General features: G+C 35.4%; 1 protein-coding gene across 2 annotated transcripts; it reads right to left on the bottom strand.

The window, feature by feature from the left end:
* Positions 1 to 12,599: 12,599 nt before the first annotated feature.
* LOC129895390 (UPF0481 protein At3g47200-like) lies at positions 12,600 to 14,516 on the bottom strand. 2 transcript variants are annotated; one of them, XM_055971102.1, is made up of 2 exons: positions 14,457 to 14,516; positions 12,600 to 14,109 (listed from the first exon to the last, which is right to left on the bottom strand). In XM_055971102.1, the coding sequence occupies exon 2, from the start codon at positions 14,086 to 14,088 to the stop codon at positions 12,682 to 12,684; it is 1,407 nt and encodes a 468-aa protein (XP_055827077.1). In that variant the 5' UTR covers positions 14,089 to 14,109; positions 14,457 to 14,516; the 3' UTR covers positions 12,600 to 12,681. The 2 variants fall into 2 exon arrangements, with proteins under 2 accessions (XP_055827077.1, XP_055827078.1); XM_055971103.1 differs by having other exon boundaries at positions 12,600 to 14,097; positions 14,457 to 14,507.
* Between the last annotated feature and the right edge of the window lie 9,327 nt (positions 14,517 to 23,843).

Raw genomic sequence — 23,843 nt, 5'->3', positions numbered from 1 at the left:
TAACCAGAGCCTCTGTCTGGCTATGAATCGGAAGCCCTAGAGCTCGGACCTGCTCCCGAATATCCTGTGCCACCTGGTCTTTAGCCTGAGGACTGCAGAGGCATACTCTGTGCTGGCTGGGTAGGCTATCTGCTATACTGCAGCTGGGATGGTCTGCTATGGAACTCTCCAGAATATCCAGCTGATCTAGCCCTCTTAAGTTGACTCCTGCCAAAATCTCGGTCGGGTTGATGTCCTTTATGTCTGTCCTCCATGCCCTGAGCATATGTCTGTATACGGGCGATGTCCATACCTGGATGGGAAGCCATTACCAAACAACTATCAACCAGATACCGATCTAGGCCCATCACATATCGGTGCATCCTGTCAGTCATATTAGCTACCAAAGTGGATGCATACCGGGCCAATGAGTCAAACTCCAAACTATACTCGCGAACATTGCGGCCTTGTTGCCTCAACATTAAAAATCTATCCACCCTGGCTCTCCGCATCTCAAGAGGCAGGAAATGACTGAGAAAAGCCTCCGTAAACTCATTCCATACTGTTGGAGGAGCGACTCTGCCCCTGGACAACTCCCGGGACTCATACCAGTTAGCAGCTACCTCGTGCAGTCTATATGAGGCCAACTCAACTGACTCCATCGCAGAAGCCTTAATCAGACGTAATGTACACCGAATCTCCCTAATGAACTCTTGGGGATCCTTCTCGGGCTTTGTCCTCAAGAACTCTGGGGGATTACAGGTCAGAAACTCATGAGCCCTCGAATTATCTGACTTGTATACCTGATCTTCGTCTGAACCGCGTCTGTTCTCTTGGCCTGCCACCAATCTTGTAAATAGCTGGATCGCATCCCGTATATCACTATTCTCCGCTCCTGGTTGTGGAGCTAGAGGCTCGGGTGTTGGGGATCCGACAACTGGCGGTGAAGCCATCCTATGATCTACAACTGAGGTTGCCCTAATCCCCTCTGATACTAGAGGCATCGCAGAGCTGGATGTCGGGGGAACAGTCCCCAGCTCAGGCCGAGATCAGGCCCAGGTAACTCTGTAGGCCTGACTAGCCTCACCGGGCGCTGTTGATTTGCCCTTCTGGAAAGCCGTTGCTTTCTTCGGAGGCATTACTAGAAACATAAAAATTTGTTTTATTAGGGAGGAATCATCCTGATAATACAGCTCTATCGTACGATCTAAGAAAAGAAGGAAAGGTAACATCCTAAATGTCTTGTAGCCTCCTATTTATAGATGGGGTGCACAACACACCGATAAAAAGACTATACTAGACACGGTCTATAGACATTTCGAGGACTAAACTACACTGATACCACTTTTATCAAGATCCAACCTCGTAGGCCGCGACTCATTCCCGAGTTAGACACCCTTATGTACCCTTAACCCAAATTAGCATATTACTAGAATAGATAAATATAGAAATCAAACAAGGTCATTAGATAGCGCACGAAAATAGATACAGCACACGAAAGCTGATAAGGCCATCACGGAACACAAAAGCCCAACACATATACAAAACCCACAAATACATATCTACAGACCTCTACAGAATGATAGCATAATCATATGACGAGATAGGGCCCCATCGTACCCCTGACCAATATGTACAAATATGCAACAGAAAAGTTAGTACCCAAAATAGGGCTTCGGATAACGGAGCATTGTCAAACAACAGAGTGGATGTCCTAGGAAAGCAGATTGGCAAATCGAGCGTCTGTACCTGTGGGCATGTAATGCATCCCCCAAAAAAAGGGGGTCAGTACGAAAAATGTACTAAATATGTAAAGCATGGACTGTAATAAATAAAGTCATAACTAGAACAAAATGTGCAAAAAATAAGCAAAATGCCTAGAATGTCAAAATGCTTATCACAAACACAGATAATGTATGCAGAAAAAATTATGTCATATCCAGACCCATTATTGGACTCGGTGAACAAAACATGGTTGCCCTTCCGTCACCGGCGCCACAGCACAACATACACCAGAGTAGGGAATATCTCCGTAATAGATCATATCATATCAGATGGCCACGTCATATCATCAGACATCAGCATATGTGTGCATGGAACAATATACACCACAACCCATATACCTTTAATACCTGCCCCCTCACATTGAGGCACGACGAATAATGCAGAGAAGTACGCTTGATAACATTTCCTGGCCCGGACTCAGTGAAAGAAGCATTGAGGCATCCACGAGTGGAGTAGTGAAAAACTAAATGCAATATGAAATATAAAATATTTATAGAGACTCGATAGCATAACTTCGATGAATAATCATATAAGAGAAATTGAGCGGTAATCATAGCATATGTCTTCCAGATGTCACGATGGTCTATGTCAAAATGGTCTTTTTGAAATCGTTCTCATATTTCAAAATATATTATGGGACTCAAGAAAATAATTAAAACATCTATCGTTTAGTAGTTGGAAGAGTAGCAAAGAGTTTCCTTTGAATTTTACTCAAAAATAAGTCAAATGAAACAATAATGGAAAATTCGAGAATAGTGGGCCCACCTCGGCTAAATGAGGTGACATACACAAATTACGTGCGCTAAACTTCATGACGTTATTTATAAGAGTTTTAAGGTCGTCGGGTTCTATTTATGCAAGTTCTAGATTTTTAGATAATTTTTCCCAACTACTCATTAATATTTAGTTCAATTCTACTAAATAAAAAAGAAGCAAATTTAGGCGCAGATTCCGAAGAGTAGAGTCGTTTCCGAGGCTCGTATCTAAACCTATTATACCTAGTACATGCCAAGAGAAGGAAAAGTAATGCTTCACATACGTTATTGGCCTTTTGCGCTTGTCCAAATTCAAATCTCGTTTCCTCAAAAATCTACAATTGGTCACATTTACCAAATAATAATTATAAGGCTTTAAAAATAATTCAATCTTAACCACTACTTGTCTACAGAAATTTGGGCAACATCTTCCTATACATACAACATCCCTGAGATTTCAACTCGTCCCAAAATGTCAACAATTATACCGATAACAATAACAATAACATCAACAATCGATTTAAAACGCATCCAAACATAAATTGTCTTCTTTTCTAAATAGTGCAACAACTTCCAATCCAACTTTGCACTTTGAACTCAATAGCAACATTTTTTTACTTTCAAATTCATAATCAACAGCAACAATCCACACTTTAACAACTTCATTTTCATAATATCATAAAATCATACTAAAATGACATAATTCCCTACAATCAATTTCAATGCCGACTTAAACCATTTAACCTTCATTTACATTATAAGAATCACAACAACACAACTAACATACTAAACAAAATCAATTCATTTCCATCTCATCACTCTACACCACACGGCCCTACTCCACATTTCCAACTTCAACCAAATTCATTCAACTTCCATTTCCAATATAAAATCCACAATAACTACTACTAGAATACTACATAAAATTTAATTTATCTTGCTTATACCATAACACATATACATGGCCATATACACATATGCACCCCCACCATGCAAACTTCCATCTTTTCATAAATTCCACCCATTTCTACATACTACAACATAGGCAAGCCTTCATAACATAATAAAAAGGGATTAATTCTTACATTTTCCTCCTAACTTCTTCACTTGAACAAGGTGTTCAAATGATGAAACAAACGTCCTATCCTCCGAAATAACTACACCACGTTGTAGAGGACCCTTGAATTAGTGGAAATACTAGAAGAAAATAATTTTTTGAACAAGATTTCAAGGAGTAAAATTTTTCCTTGCTTGGCCAATTTTCTCCTCTCTTTTTTTCCCTTTGTTCTTCTCCTTTGTCAATTTGTCTTGAAGGTTCTAGATGTTTATGACTAAGTTCCCCTTTTTATTCATTCATCACATGAATGAATGACTTGGGCTTGGGTCTTTTGTTTGGGCCTCTCTTGTTTTTTTTTATTCTTCCAAGCCCAATCACTTAGTCCATAGGTTTTCATGAAACTAAGTTTTTGAAATTTCTATTTTTCCCTTCGCCTTTTTCAATATTTCCACATCCAAAATTTCATAACCAACTTATGTAAAATTTTAATTTTGCCCTTAACCTTTTCTAATATTTCCACATCCAAAATTTTCGTAACCAACTTATGTATCAAACAAGATCAAAACATAGCATTATCCTTAACTTGTTACAATTATCCCAAAATGTCCAAATGTGCAAAATATGGGTTTTAACATACTAGAGTACACGGAGTAAACTAACTGAGTCAAGAAGCGAACCTGGAAGGGCAAGTCCAATAAACTACTCGCAATAGAGAAGTACTACAAGATTTAGATAAACAAGGAAATATCACCGATGAACACCACTAACCAACATAAAAGCCTAGAAACTAATCCAACTCAACCTAATAGAGAGTACCAACAATAAGTCAAGAATAAGTCACACGACTAATCAACTACCAAGCAACACAAAGTAAACACAGTTATAATCATATAATAACCAATAGGACGCTCATAACCTTAGAAGGTACAAACACAAAAGCATAATCCTTGACCTCTATAAAATCGGTGGTACCAAACAACAACCAATTATATAGGTGACAGGCGATGGATATGAATGCAAGTTTGTAGTAAAACTATAGTATCATCTGTATCCATCAGTAACCAGTGCCATCTGTAACTAGGGACTTTAACCCAAGGTGTATAGACCCACCTGGCCTGTGACCTACTACGCAGGACCCATGTAGCTCCCTCATCCGGTACTATAGTACTTTTGGCGAGAGGGGCCCAAAGGGGATGCGGGGTAGTTCATATACACTGCCTGAGCCCAAACTAGGTCTTTATCAAGTCATCCCCATCATGGTACTAGAGGAATGAGTAGCCAAATCAAGTAGGAAAGAGCGACGGATGCGCCGGCTAGTCAAGTAAAAGCTGAGTGCATTCTAGATGCCTCTAGTATCTCAAAATTTCTTTATGAAAAAGAGAATATCCTCGACAGCTTGTAAACTTTAAAAATCAGTGAACCAAAGTAATCCAGGTGGTACGACTTCCGTTAAAACCAATTTAAAAGAGTAATAGTGTAAAAAGTGAATTTTGAAATATAGTAGTGAAAATCCAATATATGCATCGGGATCGTACCACAAAACATATGAAAATGCTCAACTAATGCAATGTATGTCATCACCAGCATCCATACAAGGCATATGCAATTATAAATACAATACCAATCCTACCACGCAACCAAGGTAAAGGAAACTAATCTGGAATCCAACTGCTCCTCAAAAATAGCCTTGGTCCCAAAAATATAACAATAGTTCAATAGCAGCATAACATGCCCAATAAAGCATAACAAGCCTACCGTTAATCGACAAACGAAAGGATCTCCAAGATAAATAAGGAAAGAAAAATAGCTCAAGGGTCGATGCCCTACTCTGAACATATCATTACAGAATACAACCAAGCATAACTAAGCCAAACCTACAGCTAATATGAGCCACTAAGATCTCAGGAACTAGCACAAGGAACACCATCCAAGATAAGCCCAATCAAAAGCTACACCTAGCTATAACGGCAACAAAGTCTATGCTAAAGTATCTAAGGCCCAACCCGAGTCTAAGGCCATCAATATCAATCCTATAAAGGCCCATAGCCTAAACTAAGGATTTCAGGAGACTACTCTTGTCTAAGGCTCAACCGGGAACCATAAAGATGGAATGGAAGGAGGCAAAGTGTATAACCATCAAGTACCAAGCTAAATCACATGTAATTTATACGATACAGTATCTAATAAAGCTAAGTCAAAGTGGAAGACCGTAACCTACCTAGAAGCCAATCATCCGCACTCCGAATCCACCAATTTGAAACTTTCCACCTCTAAATCACCTCTAATTGTCGCTTGGTAACAAAATATTGATCACAGTGTCATTACGGACGTTTTTACACCAAAATCTCATTAATCAGAGATGGACCCAAAAATAAGTCTAAAATGGGATTGTGGGACCCACAATGGGAATCCCAAAATTGTCTCTGTAAAAAGGTTCATTTGAGCTTATAAAATTTGTATCCTAAAATGGAACGCAATTTGATGCTCGAAAGCGAAGAAATCAGCCCATGAAATTAATTAGTCACTAAAGCTTTAAAAAGAGAGAGGGCAGTTACTAAAAGTCAAAAAATACCTTAAACGGAGGTCTCCCAACGGTCCCCAAGACTCCAATGTGTAACCACTTTAATTTTGAGCAACCCAAACTTTGAATCTCCCAAAATGGAGCTAAAATGAGAGAGAATGGTGTCTTGAAAAATGAGGGCTGAATGCTGATTTTCAAAATTAAAATATTCGAATTCTGGTCACTAAAAGGTAGATCCGGTCCTCCAAAATCTGGTCGCTAAAAGCCTGCACCAGATATTGCTCTTTCTATTTTTTTCAAAGTCTCCAAATGGACCCTAAGGATTCATTCGAGGCTCGGTAAAAATAAATAAGATATGGCTACCCACTAAATTCAACGTTTTGGACTCAATAGAATCATTGGATTTTTTAAAAAAGATTGCTATGATAGAAATACCCCCTTGGGACCCTATTAGGCCTAAAACCCAAATTTTTTCCTAAACACCCAAAATAAAAAAAATATGACCTCGAGACACCAACCAAAGATCCTAGTAGACCAAATTCAAAAAATTGGAGTTTATGGCACTTATAGAACTCTCGTACGACAACTAATTCTTCAAATATTGACCAAAGTCAACTCTTTTCCTTTAAGCTTTCCAACATCCCGTCTAAGTGCTCAAACTCATACTAAAAGCCTCAGAACCTGAACTATAGGTCCTTCTAGACCAAACTCGACATTCCGGAGCTAACCACGCTTGTAGAATATCAATCTTAGCACGTTTACTAAGAATATCGACCAAAGTCAAATTTTGGCCATAACTTCAAAGTTAAATACCTAATTGCACAAACTCACACCAAAAGCCTCGGAATTCGAACCGACCATGCCACTAGCCTAAAATGATCATCTAAACCTGATGGAACCATCATAATTCTATTCTGAGGTTGTTTTCCCAGAGTTTTGACCAAAGTTAATCGTTGAAACTCTAGAAGCTCCAAAATACAGAAACGCATATAGAACTCAAATGAATGACCAGGTGACCAAACTGTTAGTACGAACAAGTCATAAATGACTTGAGGTCACTATAGGAGAGCTCTATATGTTTAAAATATTGGAAAATTGAGGAAATAACCTGGAGGGTGATTACAACATCCACTACTAAATAATATTTCATCTGCGAAAGTAGAAGGGCAATCACAGCCTGTAGGTATAAAAAATAAGGGTATCAGGCCCGCATGCTCTGCCAGACCCTTAGACTCCCTCATAGATCAAAAAATGCCGACATGGAACTTAGGCTTAGAGAAAGATCCTTAAAATTCACTTCAAAACTGTAAAAGCTCTTCCAACTTCTTTTTGGGCTCGAGCTTTTGCCCAACTGAACTGAACTTGACTTAAAAGACCAAATTCATCGAAGAGAACCAATACCACACCAAAACCACCAAACTAAGCAAACACAGGTTCATGGCAAATGCGATTCAACTCAAACTACAAAACTACCTACCATATGCTCCAAATCCGACATGCTTCAACAACTTTAGCTTGGGGGGTGATAGATGCTGGACATGTCTAAATGATCAACTCCCACCTGGGGAAATCCCTGGGCCAGTGCCCAAGTTTACCACAATCAAAGCAACCCATCTGGCCCAAGGTCCGATGTGAAAGATATGACGACTAGCACTGACTACCTATGACACGATGAAGACCATCACTTACACATGGGGATCATCCCTAACTTGCTGCACCAAGGCCCTATGACAATCCATCATAAAGTGTTCAACTCACTGCACTAAAAACATGAATCACCAAATGCAGTCGGCTAAAATGACCCAACTATACTAGAATGGGTTTCATGAACTGAATGTCTAGAAGGAGAGCTTTGAGAAGTCAAACCCAAACTCTATCTATTACGGGCACTGTAACCTGTCTCTGTAACCCCTAGAATCTAAGGTGTTGCTGCCATAGGTCTGATCTTTTGATAAGGAAGATAATATTTACTAAATTAATGCTCACTTCGAAGTAAAATGTTGTCACCACTGTACTGATGGCGAGGCCTCTTACCACCATCTATGTATGTCTCAAGGCACACCTGCTCCATGGCCCTCAAATGAATAACAAATTGGGGAAAAGAGGACCCTGTTGCTATCAAATGTTCTGATGCCAAATAGAGTGGCAAAGAAAGCCCCTAATGAACTCATGACTCATATTTCGATCTGTAGGATATGATGTGGGCTTATGCCCGGCCCACTCAAGGAATTTGAAGACATACTCAGATACTGACGACTAACCTTACTGGGGAACCATTAACCCTGGTCTAAGAACCATCTACCGAAACTCTAGTAGAATGGGTTGATGCTCTGATCGAGTCCATTAGAAACCTTATGCTATCCATCTAAGAGAGAATGGATTCCAAAAGACCAGCCTTAGAGGTTATTCGAAGAAAGTACATATAATAAGGAGTCAAGAACAGAATTTCCTAAAAATGACCTATAGCCTCCATAAGATAGGATACAGGCGTCTCTGCACTGATTTGCAGAACTCTACCATTGCTCTCATACCAAAGATGCCAGTCAACCTAGAGTTTTGATACCAAATTGTCACGAGTCAATTTCTCAGGTCATGATGACACCTACTACAACCCACCAGTAGGTAAGTCTAACCTATAGCTCGAAGCTAGAAGCAACGAGCTATCAAGCGAAAGATAACCAAATAAAGCAGAAGACAATAATAAGGAAAAGAAAGAGGGATAACAAAGTGCCAATATAAAACACAAATAACCACTCCCAAGACCTAACATCAGTCAGTAATTGAGTATCTAATCAAAATAAGAGTACAGGGCTTTTATAAATACAACTGCAATTACAGATTGTCTTCGAAAGCAAAGTAAAGACTAGTCCCAGTCCAAATAGATGGATATCAACAACTCCGAATGTCAAGAGCTCACCTATTCTCTAAATCCAAGCTACTCTACACAAACTGCAAATCAACGAGGATAAGACATACTATGATCTATAGCGTCCAGATGTGTAGTATGAGTACCAAACGTACGAATGGTACACAGTAGGCATAGGCCGACTGAGCTCCACAAATAAAGTAAGTATATATAACATATAAATGAGGTAAGTATAGCACACGGAACCATACAGAAGATACAATATGACAGACAAGAAATATGAGTGAAGTAACAGAGTACACAGAGTAAAGTGACAGAGTCAAGAAGCGTACCTAGAAGCACAAGTCCAACAAACTACTCACAATAGAGAAGTAATATAGGAATCAACTAAACAAGGACATATCACCGATGAACACTACTAAGAAATATAAATGCCTAGAAACTAATCCATCTCAACCTAATAGCGAGTACTAACAACAAGTCAAGAATAAGCCACACGACTAATCAACTACCGAGCAGCACAAGGTAAACACAATTATAATCAGACAATAACACACTGAATGTCCATACCCTCAGAAGATACAAACACACAAACATAACCCTTGACCCCCATAAAATTGGTGGTACCAAACAACAACCAATTATATTAGCGATAGGTGATGCATATGAACGCAAGTTTGTAGTAAAATCATAGTATTATCTGTATCTATCAGTAACCGGTGCCATCTGTAACTAGGGCCTTTAACCCAAAGCGTATCAATCCACCCTGGCCTGTGGACTGCTAGGTAGGACCCATGTAGCTCCCTCATTCGGTATTGTGGTACTCTCGGCCAGAGGTGTCCATAGGGGACACGAGTAGTCTTTATACACTGTTTGGACCTGAATCAGGTCTTATATCAAGCCAACTCCATTATGGTACCAAAGGAATGAGTATCCAAATCAAGTAGAAAAGAGCAACGACGCACTAGCTAGTCAAGTAAAAACGTTAAGTGCATCCAGATACGTCTAGTGTCTCAAAATCAGTTTATGCAAAAGAGCACATCCTCGACCCCTCATATACTTTAAAAATCAGTGTACCAAAGTAGTTTAGGTGGTACAACTCCAGTTAAAACCAGTTTAAAAGAGTAATAGTGTAAAAATGTGGTTTCTCAAAAATAGTAGTAAAACTCCAATGTATGGATTGGGATTGTACCATAAAATACGTGGAAATGCTCAATCAATGCAATGCATACCAGCACCAGCATCCAAATAAGGCATACACAATCAGAAATACAATACCAATCCTACTACACTACCAACGCGAAGGGAAAAAACCTGAGATCTAACTGCTTCTTGAAAATAGCTTCGGGTCCAATAATATAATAATAGCTCAATAGAAACATAACATGCCCAATAAAGTATAACAGGCGTACCGCTAATCATCAAGCAAAGTCATCAAGAAGAGCTCAAGAATCAATAAGGGAAGGCAAATAGCTCAAGGGGCGATGCCCTACTCCGAACATATCATTCCAGCTACAACCAAGCATAACTAAGCCAAAACTATGGCTACAATGAGCCATTAAGGTCTCAAGTACTAGCACAAGGTACACCATCCAAGATAAGCCCAATTAGAATCTACGCCTAGCTACAAGGGCAACAAAGCATATGCTAAAGTATTTAAGGCTCAACCCTTCTTTAAAGCAATCAATATTGATCCTATAAAGGATAATAACGCTAAGCAATATCATAAACTAAGGATTTTATGAGACTACTTTAGTCTAAGGCTCAATCGGGAACGAAGAAGATGGAATGGAAGGAGGCAAAATCTATACTCATCAAGTACTAATCTAAATCACATGTAATTTATACTACATAGTATATAATAAAGTTCAGTCAAAGTGGAAGACTGTAGCCTACCTCGAAATTGATCACGCGCACTCCAAATCTACTAATTTGAATCTTTCCACATCTGAATCACCTTCAATTGCTGCCATGCTAACAAAATATTGATCACAACATCAATACAGACTTTTTGAAATTAAAATCGCATTAATCGGAGATGGACCCAAAATTGAATCTAAAATAAGATTATGGGACCTACGGTGGGAATTCTGAAATCAACTCCGTGAAAAGTTTCATTTGAGCTTATTAAAATTGTGTCCTAAAATGGGACACAATTCGATGCTCGAAAAAAAAAGAAATCAGCTCATGCAATTAATTAGCCATTAATTAAAAGGAGAGAGCGCAGTAGCTAAAACTCAATAAATACCTTAAACGGAGGTCCCCCTAGATAGTCCCCAAGCACTCCAATGCGTAGCCACTTCAATTTCGAGCAACCCAGCCTTTAACCCAAAATGGAGCTAAAATTCATTCAGGACTTGATTAAAGTAAACCAGATATGCTACCACACTAAATTCGATATTGCTGACTCAATAGAATCGTTGGATTTTCAAAAAAAATATTATTACAAAAATACCCCCTCAGGACCAATTAGGCCTAAAACTTAAGTTTTCACCTAAACACCCATAATAAAAAATATAACCTTGAGACCCCAACCAAAGGTCCTACTAGACAAAATTCAACATTTCAGAGCTGATGGAGCTAACAGAATTCTCATACGACGACTAATTTTTTGAATGTTGACCAAAGTCAACTCTTGGTCTTTAAACTTTCCAACATCTCCTCTAAGTGTTCAAACTCACACTGGAAGTCTCGGGACCTGAACTAAAGGTCTTTCTAAATCAAACTCGACATTTCAAAGCTAACCACACTGACTGAATTTCAATCCGAGCACATTTACCAAAAATGTTAACCAAAGTCAAACTTTGACTTAAGCTTCAAAGTTAAAACCCCTAATGACACAAAATCGCACCGAAAGCCTCGGGATTCGAGCCTACCATGCCACTAGCCTAAACTGACCATTCTGGAGCTAATGGAACCGTTAGAGTTCCAATTTGAAGCTGTTTTCCTATAGTTTTGACCGAAGTCAACCGTTGAAACTTCGAAAGCTCCAAAATACAGAAATGGCTATGAAGTCCAAACGATTGACCTGGCGATCGAACTGTCAGTGTAAATAAGTCATAAATGACTTGGAGTCGCTATAGGAAAACTCTAAAAGCTGAAAAGATTGAAAAATGGAGGAAATGACTTGGAGGGTCATTATATATAAATATATCATTAAAGATAAAATAGAAAGTATAAATTTAAATTAAATCCAAATATAAGAATGTATCATTTTTGCTACAATATACTGGTAAAAAAAGTATAACGTAAAATAGATCAACGGAACATTATTTTAGAATTCAAGAATCTATGTTAAGGTATTTAGGTACCAAATTTTGAATCAAATGTTTTGATGCTAACATTATACCAACAAATATATTAAATTGTATGGAATTTCCAATCTATTACTTGAATTTCTTTTTTGAATTTCATATTTAATTTAAAATTATACTCTCTTTGGTCTAATTTATGTTACATAATTTGAATTTCGAGCGTTCAATAACTGAACTTTGATCGTGAATTTGGACATGGAATTTTCATGTTTTTTGAAATAACATTTATATATTTGAAAATTATGTAAAAAGTACCATAAATAATGTATTGTTTACAAGCATCCGTACAATTAAAAAAACACACACACGATAGATAGACGAGTGTATGAAAGGGAGGTATGATTACTTCAATGAACAAAGACAAATTAATAATAGAGAAAAGGTAGGTAATAATAAAAGTAAAATCAAAATCCTGGTGGTGAAGAAGATTGATTAGCATCATCACCATTCTTTGGAGGATGTACTGCATAGTAGGTCTGGACAATATCTAAGCAGAGGAGGAAAAGAGAAGCAACCAAAGCAATTATAGTCCAAGGATTGCTAAAATATGTGGTTATCAAATTAGCCATCCACATCTTGATTGTGCTGTTATAATGGTCTTCTAAACCTTTCTTGACTATGCTGTAAGAAGAGCTATTATCTGCCTCATAAGTATTTAAAGATTTGTACACTTGCAACACATCATCATCACTCCCTAAGCTGTTGATGATAATTTTTTTCTGTCGCAGTTCCTTCACATCTTCTGTTGTAGCCACAAGTAGTTTCATGAAACTCACATAATCAGTTACAGACTTTACCCAAGCACTCTCTTGTACACGAGGAGATAACTCATATGCAATCATGTTCTTGAAAAACTCTCTGGTGTACATATTAACATACAAAAGCGGGAGTTTTAGCTCCGCAGAATGAAACAATTTTGTTTGACCAAATCTTACACCCTTGAGAGATCGAATCCCGCTAGCCCTTAAATGAATCCCCTTTGATTTCAGATCCGCCACAGAACGAAACGCGTAAAGGCCATGAGTGTTTTCCTTTCCATCATTTTTGCAGCATTTGCAACAGCTTTTTTCCAGGCAATTTATCAAAACGTTAACATTGCAGCAACTATGATCCATTGTAATAAGATCATGATCTTGACCTGTCACAATTACTCTTCGGAGAATTTCAAGAAGGTGAAGGGCATTCTGCCCCAGCTTATTGTTTTCATTTGGAGGTTCTTCAATATTTCCGCTCTCGGCATTGAAGAACATTCTAAACGAATACTTTTCCATGTCGTTTATAAATGTTTTTCTATCATAACTTTGATATCTCAAGCAAACCAAGATCTCGAGAATTCGTAAAGGTATCTGATTTTCAAGCAAATACATGTCACGTCTAATGTTGGCATAAACAGCAGTACCAAGATGATCATTAATTGTCCTAATCCGTTTAGATGATTCCTCATGCTTCGTTGGTCCGATATAATTTAGAATGACACATGCATCTTTAAACATCATTTGAGCCCATTGTTCATCGGAGTACTTACTGGTGAATCTTTTAGGGTAACAACCTTTTATGTAGTTAATATCCGATAGAATCGCATTAATGAAGACATGTTCGCCTAGAGTACTGTCTTCAATGAACATTTTAACTGCATCGGGCTTGAAATCCTCAACGAACTTGAGCTTCTCCTTTCCGTGATGGTAAGGTCCGAATGAAACCACTTTTGGTTCATAGTCCTCATTGCTTTCCTCTCTCATCAACAATGGAACCATTTGCATTGGATATTTCTCAACTGTTGCAGTTGCCTCCTCCACTCCCATTGCCAGCATTTTCTTTAGCTACAACAAAAACTAAGTCAATTTCTGTTAGACTTCACAAGTAAATAAGAAATATTTAATTATATTACGTTCTAAGTAATTGTGTAACTAGTTTCAAATTTTAGTCTTCTTCTACTTAAAAATTTAGAATTCATCATTTTGACAAATCAACTTTCATGATCATTCTAAGAATTAATCATCAAGTGTTCCTAAATTTGATTTTACTTGCTTAATTTGTGGAACATCAGTTACTTAGATTTAAAAGGTAGCATCTACACAAATTTAAAAGAGACAAAAATGAAAAGAAGTATTGATGTTTTAAGAGACATACTATGAACACTAAAAAAAAATACATTTCTATTATAGAATATATTACGTACCAGTGTACAGCAGTTCTTGGGATTCTATTTCCTTTAGATGTTTGATAATAGTTCAAGGAAATATATAGCCATATTTAAAGGGTTTACCAAGGATGGAATATTTGAAGCCTTGGTTCCATAGTAAAGAATAAATGTTAAAGTGTCACTGGTGTCCTTCAAAAGCAAATAAAGATATATTTTACTTTAATTTAGAATCTCATGTTTAGTTTCCATTATGATCTGACAAAATTTGATGAGTATAGCAAAAAGAAGCCGCTAAAACGTTCTCCAAGTTTAATTTATCATTACGTATACTTTCAAAATATTATGTATCTTATTATTAATTAAGAGTTACCTACCATATATTGAGAAAAATATACTTAGATATATGTATTTTTGTTACCAGATACACTAAATAAGGAGGGAGGCGAGGGAGATGGGGGGAGGCGAATGAGATTCGTATATATCTCAAATACATGTGAATAAAACTAGATACACATTAAATACATATATCTGTATGTATCTGGTGTGATTCACATGCATGTATCTAATATACCAAATACACGCGAAAGTGGTAAGCAAGATGGAAGAGAGGCGAGCGAGATTTGTTTGTAAAATAATACATCCTAAGATAACTTATACAAGTGACATGTACAACTTTTTTTTTTTTCCCATTCTCTTCTCATCTCATTCCTCCTTTGCTATTGAGAAAATGAAGGTTCTTCCCAACTATAGCTCCGTGAATCACGTGGAAAATTTAATTAGCTCTTCATTATTAACGTTAGCACCTGATAATTAACAAAAGCTACATTCCTTCACCCCCACAAATAGGATATATAATACTCTATAATGCTAATTCTCGTAACTTTATCTAATCTTTAGGGCCAGTTTGGAATACCACATGGTTATTGGATTTGATGTAATTGGGTGTAATTACATTATTTAGTTGACTATGTAATTATTAGTTCAGCAAATAATTGAGTATATATAATTGTCAGGGGTAGTTACACTCTTCAATTAGGAGGCTTGAATTGCTATTAATTAATTACATGGTGTGATTACAAGTTGATTACTTTTTTTTATTTTTACTATTTTAAATTCTTTTTTTATTATTACTCTAATGTTTTCTAAAAATATAATTTTTACTTTATATTATTTTAATCTAATTTTCTTGTCATTCTCGACCTTTATTTCATGTGATTCCATGCAATTTTTCGTATTATCTATTTTTTATGATTTTTTTTATCATTAGCATAATTTTGTTAGTATCCTAATTTTTAAATTAAAGTAGAATTTATTATTGAATAAGGTTATAGACTTATGCTTTTCTTTTCTTTTAAATCATATTTATGTACGTTATGTTGAAATTTGATATAAGACTAATATGTTAAATTTTTATTTTGAATTTAGAATTTATGTTATTTTCGATTTCAATTGTTTTAGGAGTATTGACTCTCTATTTCATATTGCAAGCTATTTTTTTTAGCTAGACTTGAAAGATTATCTTTCTGTCAAATGTTTTAAAATTTTTATGACATTATATTTATAATATTAATCTTTTTTTCAAACATGAATTTCATAATTTTCATAGAATTTTTGTACATTCAGTTTTTATGATTAATTTAACTTAATACTCCTTGATATTTCACATTGCAAGCTATTTTTTTTAGATAGACTCAATAGATTATCTTTTTGTCAAATATTTTAATAATTTTTTGGCATTATATTTATGATTTTAATCTTTTTATCAAACATACATTTTATGATGTTCATAGAAATTTTTCACTTTTAGTTTTTATGATTAATTTAATTAAAATATACTAATTTGAAAAATATAAAATAATTATTTTTTATAACATTTGTTGACACCCAATTTTGACCATCCACAACGCAAATTAGCTATCGAGTTTCTTGGAATTCGAACATTTTGAAATAATTAGCTTTTATAAAAAAACAAAATATTTTCATATTATTCTTAACTATTTTTACTTTTTTATAAATTTTAGTATGATACACATATTTCTATATAACTATATATTTGATTAATATTTATGTGGTTATTCGAAAATCACCTCAAAAGATTATTTTTTTTTACTAAATACAATGTTAGTTATGTTAGTTTAATTATAGTTTGCATTTTTAGAAATTTTTGTTTTTTCTAAAAAAAAAAAAAAAAAATCTCAAACTCCACATCGAAAATTGTATGAAAATTTAAAGTTTTTGGAGCCTATATAAAGGCTCATATTCTTATTAAGAAGAGGGAAGAAGTGAGAGGTTTTTTAGCCACCCCAAAGTTAGAATTTTTTTTAACTTGGCTAGGATTTTTGGACTCTTGTCCCCAGCCTAAAAGTTGTGAAAATTTCTAACTTTCAATCTATATTTTTCTTCAAGGAAAATAGGAGATTGAAGTCAAAATTTAGGCTAAGAACAGTGTTCTTATAACGTCGAACCCACGAAGGTTCGAGTCTAAATTTTTAATCTTTTATTTTATCTTTTTTGTAGATTGGAGTTCCATCAAGCTCTTGGATGGTGGTGAATGTCTTCCGCTCACCGTCTTCCATCTCGTGGCCCAGAAAAAGATAAAATATTTTCTTAGCTTAATTTTATTTAATTATTTCATATTATTTCATGTTTTATAGTTAGTTGATTTGTAGTCTTGTTTTTCTTAGTTAGCATGTATTAAGAATAACTAGATTAATGATAGAAATTCCTTATAGTTAGCATGTGTTAGGATTAATTAGCTAGCATGTGTTAGGATTATCTAATGAAAATACTTAGTTTTGTTCATTATTTTTTCAAGTAGTTTTCCTTGACAATATAGGTTTTCATGTTTTCAAAATCTTCTTTTAACATAATGTAGATAATAAAATATGCTTAAGTTATATTTAGTTAGAACCTTCATGGCATAATTGATTTGATTCTTTCTTTAAAATTGAGCTAGTTAGCATGTTGTTAGTCACTTCTAGGGTGCCCATCAATTTAATAACTCAAAATACCATGATATATTCCTTGATTTAGTTTAAAATGAGTAAATGCTTCTGTAATTTTATTTTGGTGCATGTGATATCAATTCGAGTCAATCTTTGGACTTCATCCTTGCATATCATTGAATTTTGAGTCTCCTATCATCTTGATCAAATGACTGAAAATTGATACATAGAAAAAAAGGTAATATCTATGATTTGAATATTGATATTGGGTTGTATACATGGAATAGAAGCGGAAAACAGTGCCGTATACACTGATATACAGTGTGTATACAATTTGATATAAAGAAATAATGTTATATACACTGTATATACACTATATACAGTATATACGCAATGATATATAGTATGTGCAGGGGAAGAAATACTGTATACAGTATTATATACACTGTATATAGTATGTATGCAGTGATATACAGTAGATACATGGGGTAAAACACTATATACAGTGTTATATATACTGTATATACACTATATGTAGTATATATGCAGTTATATACAGTAGATACAGGGGACAAAACACTATATATAGTGTATATATAGTAATATGCAGCAGCTACAAGGAATAAAAACTGTATACAATGTATATACAGTCTGATACACAGTGGTATAAAATGATATACAGCATCTACAGGAAACAAACACGTGGTATATGGTGTATATACGATTCAATACAGTGTATATACAATTGCGATATATAATGGAATTGGGCTTAAGGCCCAAAATGCAGATGGTCCAATAACTTAGTCCAGGCGTACAGAAACTAAGTGTTGGACCAAATTTTCATACTTTATTCATTTATATTTAATTCGGGTTGTAATAATTTATTTATTTATTTATGTTTGCTTATACTAACGTAGAAGTTGATTAGTTTGATTTAACTTAATTGAATTCCCCTAAGAATAAACCAATTCATGTTAATTTATTCTTAAAATGATTTTCTATATTTACTTAGTCATTGATAAACTTTTGCTTTTTTTTTATATATATATATATATACATGTATATTATAATCAAATGTTTAAGTTTTATCAAAAAAATTTTCTAAAAAATATTTCAAAGTCTTCGTTTCCTTTTAAATTAATATTTTCCAAAGTTAGTCAAATAATTTTCAAATCGTTGGATAACCGCATGTTAGCGGCTATTTTAAGTGCTAAAACATTCTTAAAATAGTAATATGAACCTCGTACCCTTTTTTTCTAAATTTTTAAGACTTAAATCTGTTAGAGTCTTTTAAATTAAGTTTTCTTAATTTCTTAAAAAAATTAAGTGGCGACTCCTCTTTTACTAAAATTGATTCTTTCTTATAAAGATGAAATTAATTTTACACTTTGTCCATTTTTTGACATAACAACATTAATTTTGAACATTTGTTTATTTATTAATATATTTTCAAAAAATAATATTATCTTAAATAGTAAATTTAATATCATTTATAAAAGGCCCTAATTTATCTAATGTAAATTTTTTATTTTCGATAATTAATTTTAATTTTTAAAATTTAATATAACATTATGATTACACTTGTGCAACCAAATAGTACACTTGTATTTTCAAAAACATTTTCGGGGTGAGTCCTGGGGCAGGGCATACTGAAAATGCTCTAGGACGCAAATTGAAGGTGTAGATTCATAGGGCGTAAGTCCTAGAATTTGGAGCGTAAACCCCGAGCATAAAAACGTAAGTCCTATGCTTAATAACGTACTCATCGGGCGTTAATTTATGTTTTAAAATTATTTTTTCTTTAAATTATATATTTTTATTATTGTTGTAATGATATTTATATTTTATGTTGTCATGTTTTTCAGGTTGTACTGATTTTTTCTAAAGTTTATAAATTGTGACACCCCAGAATTTTTTTCGCAAAGACTCGAACATTTCTTCACGTGTGGGTAAACTCAGACCGCAGGAATTGTAATTCTACACATGAGTTAGGATTAATTCCTAAGTATTTGAAGTGTGTTAGATGTGTTTAGGGGTCATAGGGGATCTCTAACACCAAGTCGAGTTCGAAGAACTCCAATCGATTAAGTTTTCAGACGAATTAGTATAAGGGTCAACTTCAAACGACTATATCTCCTAGGATATAAAGAACTGGGTGGACCACGAACTACCAAATTAAAGTTCGTCGAGTCTTCTTTCCAACGCCGCCAAGAATGTAATTTTTGGGGTTTGGAGTCGAAAGATATGACGATTCTAAGATGAAGTAGCACAACAGAGATTTTCAGGCCTAGGTTGCAATTGCTGGAAAACTGGGCTTGGCGCCGCAGTGGCGCGACGCACTACTATCGCGCCAGAAACATGCCTCAGTAGTTTGGGCACTGGCTTGACGCGCCACTATAAGGTGTGCAGGGTTTTTCAAGCCAATTTCCAGAACCTAGAAAATATTGGCCTTGGCGCCGTATGGGCGCAACGCGCCACTATCGCGCCAAGAATGTGCCTCAGTAGTTTGGTCCTTGGCGCGGCGCGCCACTACGAGATGTGCAGGTTTTTAGGCGTAATTGGTCTGGCGCTATAATGGCGCGACGCGCCACTATCGTGCCAGGTGCATTTTTGCCTATTTTTCAGAACTTTTGAGAAGGGGCAATTTGGGAACTTACCCAAATTATATATGTATCACCCTAGACTATTTTGAGATCATATTTTCAGCCCCCACTCTCTCTCTAGAAAAGCCCTAGGAGTTCCTCTCTCTCTCTCTCTTCTTCTTCTTCTTCTCCATTTCCACCAAGAAGAGTTCCAAGGGCTTCATGGTTCGAGTTCTCCATTGAAGACCCAATATCAAGGTTTCTTCAAAGTCTTCAAACAAGGTATATAAGGCTAACCTAAAATATGGATTGAGTTATTCCATATGCCCATAGATGTGTTGGTTAGGAGTTGTGAAAGAGTTGCACCTTCTAGAAAGGTTTTCTTGAAAGTTTTCCCTAAACTATGGAATGTTTTTAGATACAAATGGTTGATTGATGATTTTAATGACTTGAGTTACTAAATAGTTATTTTTCATATTATTAACTACAAATGTATCTCTGTATAGAGATTTATAGGTATTGACGATATTCTTGAGTTGAGTTTTGTTGAGAGTATGGGTTCATGTTTCATTCACATGAACCCAAGATGAGGTTTCTTGTCATAAAGGTCTTGAGGTTGAGATGGATAGTTGTGTGTATATATATGTATTGGTTGGAATGAAAAGAATGAAGTGGTTAGTTAAGAATGTCCCTTTGCTTCTATAAAATGAACATATGACAAAAATAAGGATTTTGGAGTAGATGTTTGATGATTGATGTGATGGGGATACTTGACAATAATGTGATGATAATGTTTGACGATGATGCAAATGATAATATATGATAAAGATGTGATGATGATGTTTTGATGACGGTGTGAGTGATGACGTGAATGGTGCTTATTTAATATGTGTAGAATGATTGATGAAGAGGTATATTGATGAGGATGTTATGTGATGGAGCGGATTGGAGTCTAATGTGATTTTGTGATATGTGATTTGCATAATCTGAGTTGATTGGAGTCTTATGAGTATTTTGAAAATAAAGGATCTTTTGAGAAGGAGTTTTAAATAAATGATTTATGAGCATTTTTGCATAAACTATTTATACACTATTTTTTTTGAATTTAAGAAATGATTATTTTCATCTATGATTTAAAAAGAGTTTAAGCATGAGTTGAGTTGAGGAGTCTTTTAATTATTTTGAACACGAGTATTTTGATTATAAATGAGTTGAGCATTTTGCTTGTTAATATGTTTATTGATCTTCTTAATTATGTAGATTTTGATAAAGGGTGTTATTTTCCTAAAAATGTCGCCTATTATAAAATATCGATTTAAAGTCTTGAAGTTGTGATGAGTCTCAAAGATTTTCTCAAGTGGGTGAAGGAAATGATTGATTATATCTATATATTGCTATAAATGTGCATTTAAATTCCTTTTGAGGATATGATTGAGATTGATCGGATAGTATGATTGGAAGAGATTTGATTGTGATAGAGTTGATGAGTTGACAAGGTTGTAATGAGACTTGTCGATATGAGTTGATTGGATGGAGTTTTATGAGCATTGAGTCTTGGGAGGAGTATCGAGCACCGAATTGGGCAAGAGTATAGTCCATACTCGAACCCAATACCTGTGTTGCCAAACGTAGGGGGGATTGAACCGTTAAAGTCGGATGATTCCCCGAGAGCTTTGTCCTGACATTATAGGACCTGGTTGGATTGGATCCATGATTGGTTGATTCATTCATACCCTACAAAAGTATGAACGGACGCGTCAATAACGTCGGTTTGTTGTACTTTCACTGGCTCATAAGTGATGGTTGTCGGTTAAGAGAAACTCCCAAATAGGTCTTGATAGTACTCTGAGTCAGAGTGAGTTGAATGGTATGTGATTGGTCCCATCTAAATCATATTCTTGTTTAGACTTAGGACACTTGAGTGAGTTGTTATATATTTATTGAGTTGAGTCCTTTGAGTTGAATTGTAAAACGTTGCATAATTTAATTTGCATATTTACTGATTTGAGTCCTTTGAGCTGATTGCAGAGTTGAATGCTGAGTTGATTGTATATGGTCGGATTGGATTAGATAAAATGTGATTGGATTGAATAGAATGGTATGTGACTAGATTGGATTCGATTATTGAGTTGAATGTTGAGTTCAGTGTATATGATTGGATTAGACTGTATGGTATATGATTGATCTTTGTCTAAAAATATATTTTTACTTTAGACTTATGACGCCTTATTTGAGTCTCTCTTATCTTTTTGATTTGAGATATGTGGACCGATGGTATTCTTCCTTGAGGTATGTTTCATTCTGCCATATTACATACTCGTACATTCCACGTATGACGTCCATTTGGACCTGCATCATTTCATGATGCAGAGACAGGTTTAAGAGATCGTCAATGGGAGCATCATTGGGGATCTATTCGCACTCAGCATATTGGTGAGTCCTCCCCTATATTCGGAGGACACCGTCTGTGTATTCTTGCATCGAGTTAGCCCTTTTCATTTTGATTTGAGGTAGCCATGAACATGTCATTGGCACCAATTGGATAGTAGTGATAGAGGCTTCATAGACTAGATAGCATGTTTGTGCAAGTCTCAAGGAGTTTCAGCTCAATCGGATAATTGTAGACGTTAGGCGAGCGACCTTGAAAAAGCAAACAGGCTCCAAAACACTCTTAGAGGTCCTTTCTATTTTGCTAGCTTGTGCAAGTTCTTTCTTGCTTTTATTTGTTTGTTGTATTGTTGCAGGTTACTGGAGTGATACATCAACATGCATTAACAACAACTACATGGAAGACATCAAAGATACAACCACCAAATCAAATAGAAACTCCAAGACTGCTATAGGCCCATCCTGTTTTTTCTATCTTGTTGGCTGGTTGTTTTCCTTTGATGGTTTTTTTGTAGGTACAACAGCTAATGGGTCACCTTGGCAAATAAAAGACATCAACATAGAGACAACAGCCTTCCAAGATAGGACCTCACCAACACATCAGCTCTCCACCCATGCCAATTCCTTGACTGCAACACCTGCAGCAGATCCATTGCACCCCAAAATTCTTGAAGCTCACTGCTCTTCAACATGCACTAATAACAACTACATAGAGGACATCAAAGATACAACCACCAAATCAAACATCTCCACTATAGCCTCATTGATGGAAATGTAACACATTGATTAAACTTAAAATGCTGATTATATTTACAAAGTTGCAGATACAAGCGTTATGAATTAATTTTATGTCAACCTAATCAAAATAAAATACAGAAAACTTATCAAAACAAGATGTAGACAGATATACAGTCGTCTCTGTTAAGCAATCTTCAAAAGGATGTATCACTGTCATCTCCATCATTATCATCAATTAACTCTTCTTCGCTTTCTTCATTCTCAGATACATCTATATTATTGTCATTAATAAAATCATCATCCTGATTTTCTTCATCATTGGTATGCAAAACAGTTTGTGGTTCAATATCATCCCTATGTAAAGACACCGCAATATCAATTTCTTGGTCATTGATACTCAAGATATTACATTCCACTTCCTCTTGTTGATAAACTTCTTCATTTATTAATTCTTCTTCAACTTCAGGCATACTGAAAAGGTCACGGGGATTTGTCTTTACAACAACGAGCCAATCTTTATCAATCGTGTCATTCAAGTAAAAAACTTGCTCAGATTGAGATGCCAGCACAAATGGCTCATTTGTATTCAAAGCACAATGAGTATTCACACTTGTAAACCCATAACCTACAATTTTTAAGTATTATCATATCTTTTTGTAGCTCACAAAAGATAAGGACAAATACTAGAATTCTCCATACATTCTGTGGCTATTTACAGTGAGTCTTATCGACTCTACACATCTCCAGAAAATAAAACTTCAAATAAAGAG

Source organism: Solanum dulcamara, chromosome 7, assembly GCF_947179165.1.
Source record: "Solanum dulcamara chromosome 7, daSolDulc1.2, whole genome shotgun sequence".
Lineage (NCBI taxonomy): Eukaryota > Viridiplantae > Streptophyta > Magnoliopsida > Solanales > Solanaceae > Solanum > Solanum dulcamara.
Note: the sequence above shows the minus strand (reverse complement) of the source record. Positions and strands in the feature narration are given on the sequence as shown.

Excerpts from the sequence above, each read along its gene's own strand:
- LOC129895390 (XM_055971102.1), bottom strand. The coding sequence starts at position 14,088 with ATGCTGGCAATGGGAGTGGAGGAGGCAACTGCAACAGTTGAGAAATAT.